This window comes from Octopus bimaculoides, chromosome 21, assembly GCF_001194135.2.
Source record: "Octopus bimaculoides isolate UCB-OBI-ISO-001 chromosome 21, ASM119413v2, whole genome shotgun sequence".
Classification (NCBI taxonomy): Eukaryota; Metazoa; Mollusca; class Cephalopoda; order Octopoda; family Octopodidae; genus Octopus; species Octopus bimaculoides.
In genome coordinates, this window is record NC_069001.1 from 9,129,724 (window position 1) to 9,137,366 (window position 7,643).

The following is a 7,643-nucleotide window of genomic DNA, read 5'->3' on the forward strand; positions in this document are numbered from 1 at the left end:
TGTGTATATTTATATACGTGTGTATAAGTTTCCTTTGGGACTTATAATAATTTTTCTTTTGGAAAAGTCAAATCTGTCTCGTAAGCAACTGACAAAGCTCTTTCGTTTTCGTTAAGACAGATATTTGTGCTGTGTGATGTGGTTACCTGAATTGGTTGATATGTGTATATATGTCTGTTTGTGCTCATGAATAATATGTACCTCTGTGGTGGATACGCGTTTTACTTTCTTATACAAGTGTGTGTGCATCACATTTTTTACACTTTAGTATACATGTGTTTGTGTTTCACTCTTATGATTGCTTGTTCAATGCATTTCTTGTATATATGAGGATGTGTGCATATGTCTGGACCAGGAAATTAACATAGGGTTTCCCTGGAACATTTTCCATATGTTTAGCATAAAGAAATTATATGGAGATTCTCTCGAAAGTTTTGCAAATTGTAAACAGGATCATTGATTGATCGTATTTGGATTAATTCGGTTTGTTCTATGGTGAACCCAAATCTTTCTAGGTACCAACGAGTTCATTTTTTATCAGTTATTTTTTATCAGTTAATGTTGTTTGTCTCTAGTGTTTTTAATGCAACCTTCATATCAGTTGGAAATCTAATCTAAACTACAATCAGTGTCTTTTACTCTCTGTCCCATAGGACAGTGTCTGACGTGTGTTGCTCTTATCGGGATGTTCCACAATATTCCTTCTTTTTTTTTATAGGTGTGAATGCATTACAGTCCTACTTCTGGTGCACTTTTGGTACAGCCGTCAGGGCAATTCTTCCTTTGTGTATAATTGTAAAATGTCTTTGCAACAACGTTAGGTTTCACATTCTTAGGCAGCTGATGATAATATGGGTAATATGCTCCACATTTGTATGGCTTAAAGGACATTTTCTACCGTAGCGAGGAGACATGTCTACCTCCCTTGTTCCTCAGGTATTTTTGGTAGCAATCTCCTGTTCCTGGACAGCATAGCAATAATACAGACGTCTAGGTGAGATGTGATATACTTACCGCTGGTCCAGGAGAGAATAATACATTTGTCAATATGGCTGGTGTTATCTAGCTTGTGGAATATTTACCCATGCATTACTATTGTATGTTGAGTATTTCTCCGCCGAGCTTTTAGTCTGCTTTGTTCACTGTGCCATTTTGGTGGCCAGTAGGGATGGATAACTAATTTTGTACCAGACTATTCATAATGGCAAAAGCTTTAAGGGATGACATTCATTTTCATGGAAGATGAATAATCCCCTTAAGCTGAGATGACCGATGTCGGCGCCACATGTTATGTGTGTATATATATATATATATATAAGTATGCATTTGTGCATGTATGCATTTGTGCATCTGTGCATTTGTGCATCTGTGAATGCCTATGTATATGTGTCTATGTTTTTGTCAGATTGTTTCTGCGTCCGCGCGTGTACGTGCACATATGTGTATTTGTGTGCATGTTAATTTGTATATTTGTATCTACTCCAAGATTTCTTTCACATTTTTGACATTTCTGACAGTCTGTTATAGAATCATGCAAGCTATCGAATGATGAAAATCTTGGCCAGATTACCATTTTTCTACACCAAACACTATTGTTCAAAGTATCAAACCATTTTCTAGATGGTAGGGAATGATTTGAGGAAGATCAGTCAGCTATTTCTTTACAAGTTACAGTCGAAAAGCTAATTCGTCGGCTTGAGATTGATACCGTGTTTTTATGTTTACTTCCAGCTCAGCCACGAACGAGCAAAAACCTATGATCAAATACGTTCTAGTCGTCCTCTTGCTCCGAGTCACATGATAAAATGTGCTATGTACTGACGTACATCCAATCTTAGTAGATGAAATAAAGTACCAATCACTTCTTGTCGCCGAATTAATCAACTGATATTGAATTCATTCATGTTTTTCAGTCAATGTTACTACAACTGATAATCTCAAGAGTTATTTCAGCATTGAAAGCAAGCGAGTCGAGGATGTAAACCCATTTCTTATAGCATAACTGCATGCATTAACAATTTTCAGGATTCATGGATTTTGAAAATACATTCTGACTGAAAATTGTTCCGGTGCAAAAGTGGCTGTGTGGTAAGTAGCTTGCTTACCAACCACATGGTTCTGGGTTCAGTCCCACTGCGTAGCACCTTGGACAAGTGTCTTCTACTATAGCCTCGGGCCGACCAAAGCCTTGCGAGTGGATTTGGTAGACGGAAACTGAAAGAAGCCCATCGTATATATGTATATATATATGTATGTGCGTGTATATGTTTGCGTGTCTGTGTTTGTCCCCCCACCATCGCTTGACAACCGATGCTGGTGTGTTTGTGTCCCCGTAACTTAGCGGTTCGGCAAAAGAGACCGATAGAAAAGTACTAGGCTTCCAAAGAATAAGTCCTGGGGTTGATTTGCTCGACTAAAGGCGGTGCTCCAGCATGGCCGCAGTCAAATGACTGAAACAAGTAAAAGAGTAAAGAGTATGCAAATATTTTAACTTGAGGTATGGAGTTTTCGTCATTGTGTACGACAAAAATCTAGCACATGTATTTCGTTGTCTTTTGCTATTGAATAATTTCATTCATTCTTAAGGTATAAGTACGGTCTCAAATTTGTGATGTGGTTGCATATAGCCGAAAAAAATTGTGAAATAAAATCCGTACATCTTAGGCTTTGTTTTAAACTGCAATTTCCAAAGAAAATAGTTAATCACCGCTTTATTCAGGATAAGAATGTATTCAAATATTTCCCCTGGTGCAGTAGATTGTGCATCTGGAGATTCCCCATAACTGTTATCTGCCCTTCATGCCGAAAACAAAAACATGTCGCCTTCTTTTTCTCTGAGTCTCTCTATCTCTTTCTCTCTCTTTGTATATACATGTGTGTATATATGTATATCAATATTGCTCATCTTTGGGCATGTATTTAAGGTTATTCGACTAGAGATGTTGTTGAGGGAGCTGCCTTCTAAGTCTTATGTTATCAGCCTCATGTATGCAAATTTAGTCAAGAGACGCACTTCGACATTTGGTGGTTAAAAGATGATCCCGAAGGGATATAATACGACATTCAAAGGCATTTTGGATCGATCTTAAGCCTCTGCTACTTTTTTCGTTTCAGAAAGAGGCGGTCTACGTCACTGTTTATGTGGAAATTATATGTGCTTGTTAGTAATTTCCGGGTTTTCACATCAATTGCTCGAATCTCATCAAGTGTCCAATCAAGCAGCCCAAATGTTGGTATGAGTACTGGCACTGCAAACACACAAACACATTGTGGGCCACTGTTTTATTGAATGCAGAAAGTTTTGAAGTCTAAAATTTCTTTATTTGTCTGTAATATTTTTTAGTGACACGTGTTTTGTTACAGGTGCCATTGTAAGATATATTTTCATCCAACCCTAGATACCTGTAACATTTCTTGTCAGATATAAGGGAAACAGTGAAGTCATTGATGGAGATGTTGCTAGTCTGGTTTACAGTTTTCCCCCTTTCACAACCATTTAACAACATTTATCCTGACCAAACTCCAACCTACATCCTTCGAGAATGTGGTAACTATGTCAAAGTTCTTTTTCAATTCCTGCATATTTTTTGCATTAAGTTTCAAGTCATCCACAAAGAAATAGTGTGTAATTTTGGTATTCCTGTTTCCTTGTGAACCAGAGAGATATCCTTCAGTCTACCTTAAGGGGTTTACAGGAAATATAAACGGCATCACAGGGAGGCTGTCCCCTTGAAATATGCCTTTGGGATACTGAATTCTATCAGCGATAAAGCAGTTACACATTGTATTTAATTTCAAGATGGTGGCCCACGATGAAGTCAGGTCAGCTATGTCTTTTACGCTGCTCACTTGAAATTGAGAAGTTGAAGGGCTTCTAGCATCCATGAGTGGGGAACAGAATCAAAGGCTCTCTTGTAGTCTAGCCACATTGAAACTAAGTTCCTCCTATGCTCTCGTACCTCGCCATCACAGTTTTGTTGATTATGTATGTATGTATGTATGTATGTATCTATGTATCTATGTATGTATCTATGTATGTATCTATGTATGTGTATGTGTATGTGTATGTATGTATGTATGTATGTATGTACGGAGAACAGTCTCTTAATATTTGTTTGGGCCCATTATCGTAAATGTTTTAGACTATGGAACATCGGAAAAGCTGGAATCCTTCAAGAACTGATTCACATAATCCAGATACTATCGATTAGTGGCTTCGTAAATATATCAGGGATTCTCCATTTGAGGTCCTTAGCTGAACACATTCTTGAAATTACATCTACTTGAAATTACATTTATTCACAGTCTCATATACAGTAAACAATTCACAAAGCTATGTCGATGTCTTCTCTTAAACTACGCAGTTTTGCATTCTACAAAAATTTATAGGGTGTAACACCTAAATAAGATACAAAGGTATACTTACGTATGTCAAAGACACAGTGAGTGCATACGTGAGCGTTGATATATAAATCCACGAGGCGTCTTTTCACATCAGTTGTTGACTAAACCCCGTTAATAAACTATACGTCGTGGAGGCGCAATGGCCCAGTGGTTAGGGCAGTGGACTTGCGGGCATAGGATCGCGGTTTCTATTCCCAGACCGGGCATTGTGAGTGTTTATTGAGCGAAAACACCTAAAGCTCCACAAGGCTCCGGCAGGGGATGGTGGCGAACCCTGCTGTACTCTTCCACCACAACTTTCTCTCACTCTTACTTCCTGTTTCTGTTGTGCCTGTAATTCAAAGGGTCAGCTTTGTCACACTGTGTCATGCTGAATATCCCCGAGAACTAAGTTAAGGGTACACGTGTCTGTGGAGTGCGCAGCCACTTGCACGTTAATTTCACGAGTAGGTATTCCGTTGATCGGATCAACTGGAACCCTCGACGTCGTAAGCGACGGAGTGCCAACAACAACAAAACTATACGTGAACTCAAGAACAATTTAAAAGATATTTGTTCAAGTTGCTGTGAAATGGCATTGAAGCTCTCGACTGATTCTTTATTGTATTGACACATGCAGGACGAAAGGGAACGCTGACCTCGATACGATTTGAACAGTGACATAAAATGATGTTATGGAATAAATAGAACGAAACTCTAATCGATTCTATCGATTCTGCTTATATTACCCTTACAAAATATTACAATAAGGAGATTACTTAAAGGTGATTAAAAAAGCATACAAAAGTATATATATTAAAAATATTTTATTGCCCTTTTTTCATACATTTAAAAAAAAAATTCCTCGAAATTAAATTACGAAGTACAAGATTGTAAATACAATAACAAATACTGCTTACTATTCTGGAAAAATATCTTATATTTTCGCCAGATATCGTTGCGTGTTTTCCTTGATAAATTTGCGTTTTTATAGTATGCAATATCATTAATTATGAAGCATTTGGGAGCAAAAGAGAAAGTACATTGTTTGTCATAATACCTAGGTAACAGCCTTTATTGAAATAATGATTACCAAAAGTATCAAGCTGAAGCGTTTGTTAATATATGATAATTGTGTAGCAGTGTTGCAAAATATATTGTTTTAAGAACTGTATTTCCTTTTCCTTTTTTTAATTATCGCAAATTCTAGATAATCATGTGAACAATTTAAAACAGAAAATTTGAAGAACTTAGAAGTATTATTTCATCGAAATTATTATTATGATGTGAAAAAAAAGGGACTTTATGAAGCTTGGTGCTAACTTTAACAAAAACGGAGGACTTTTCAGCTGAGACAAAATGCACACAAGTTCAGCAGGAGAACTACATTCTTCATGCGTTCGATTTGATAGTGAGGACAGCGCTTTCCTGAAAAGTGAAAAAGATTGAATATAAAACAATGAATAGGCAGAGAGATTCATGACTAAAGAGTTTAGGCTTCTCTAAAATAATCTTCTTCTAATGAAATAGCGATGTTACATATTAGTTTCTGTATGACGAATATATACACAGGAGTTTTATGGACAGGATATTTTTTCTTTGCTCCTTACGTTAAGAAGTTAAAATGAAACATTTCATTACTTATTTTGACTACACATGATTTCTCTCTAACACTGAGTGCTCCTAACCCTTTAAATATTAAGTGATTTTGACAACGAAATATTGCTTATGACAGCATGTTCCTATAACAGATTTGTTCACACCTTTGTCTCCGTAAATAAAATATGTTCATGTTATGTAGGATGGTATACCAGAGACATTTGGCTAATATTGGTAACAACGTTGATATTATCGCATTCACTAACGAAGTGCATGGTGTACTCAAGAGATAAGATGAAAAGAGTGGGAGAGAGAATGTGTGTTAAGGCAATGAATTAGGGGACCTTACCTTGCCTTTGTCGTCTTTCAAAGTAATTGTTGAGGCTAGGGCCATCGTAGCCCATTCAGAGACAGAAGATACAATGCCACCTTGACCAGCACCGTATTTTGATCCCCAAATCTATAGATGGATATAAAAGAATTAATTATAATAACATCGTCAACAAAAATCAGAAGTATGAACACGAGGTTTAGTCGATTACACGGACTCCAGTTCTTCATTTGTACTTTATTTTATAAACAAGAAGTGGTGGACGGAAAAGTTGAATGCGGGAAGATTTGAAAATGCGAAGTAAAGAGCCGAAAACGAATGCCAAAGAACATTTTTCGGACACTCTAACGATCCTGCCAAGGCAAAATGTATGAAACATTATTGAGAAGGTTGTCTATCGATGTTATAATCCTCAGTACGTAATTGGTAATTTATACAATTTATCAACCCCAGATGAGGTAATGTAAAATAGCCATTAAGGGGATTTAAATTAAGAATGTGAAGAAGTAGAACGAATAACACTAGGCAATGTGTTCACCGCTCTAACAATTTTGATTGAACACTGAATGATTAGCAACTGTTTTCTTCTCCGTGGCTACTGCAGTCGTCAAAGACGTAGCATCCATTTTGAATTAACTGCTAATGGTTTTAATGTGATATATGCACAACTTGGAAACATGCTTAGCAACACAGCTGCAATGTAACTGAATCATCATCATTATCCTCGTGACCATCATCATCATCGTCATTTTTGCCATTTTCACGTCCACATTTGCATGCTCACATGGGTCAGATGTAATGAAAATAAATTAGTACAGTAAACATATCAGCAACCATATAACTAATATTGCTCTAAAGTGTCATGGGATATGCTGAGTCTCATCAATCGCTAGATACCAGATTCCATTAACTTCACTGGTCTGCCTTTAATATTAGCGATTTAAATTGGTGCTTATAATATCTGATATTTAGTTAATATCAGAATAATAATGTTTTTAAAAACAGCATAAACTTACTTTCATCATTTTACCAGAAGTAAAAACATCACCATTGGTAAATGTATGGACGTTGGTCTTGCCATTTTCTAGCCTTTGGGTCAATGTCCAGTTTTTCATGTTAGTTGAGCTCTACAATTAGAAAGAACAAACACATTATACATTGCAGAAGGAATAATGATGACTATAAATTAGATAACGAATGCTATAAAATGTGACAGAGGTAAAATTGATTTCTATATCTGTGAACGTGTATGTGTGTGTGTGTGTGTGTGTGTGTGTGTGTGTGTGTGTATATATGTTTGTATGAATATATGTATATATATACATATATA

General features: G+C 36.5%; 1 protein-coding gene across 1 annotated transcript in view; it reads right to left on the reverse strand.

Moving 5' to 3' along the window:
* Window positions 1-5,775: 5,775 nt before the first annotated feature.
* Window positions 5,776-7,643, reverse strand: part of LOC128250418 (60 kDa neurofilament protein-like) — a 16,580-nt gene continuing 14,712 nt past the window's right edge. Inside the window, exons 9-11 of the mRNA XM_052975300.1 lie at window positions 7,330-7,440; window positions 6,332-6,442; window positions 5,776-5,811 (exon numbers count right to left, since the gene is read on the reverse strand). Of these exons, the coding sequence (XP_052831260.1) occupies window positions 5,776-5,811; window positions 6,332-6,442; window positions 7,330-7,440 (258 nt within the window). The remainder of the gene's footprint in view (window positions 5,812-6,331; window positions 6,443-7,329; window positions 7,441-7,643) is intronic.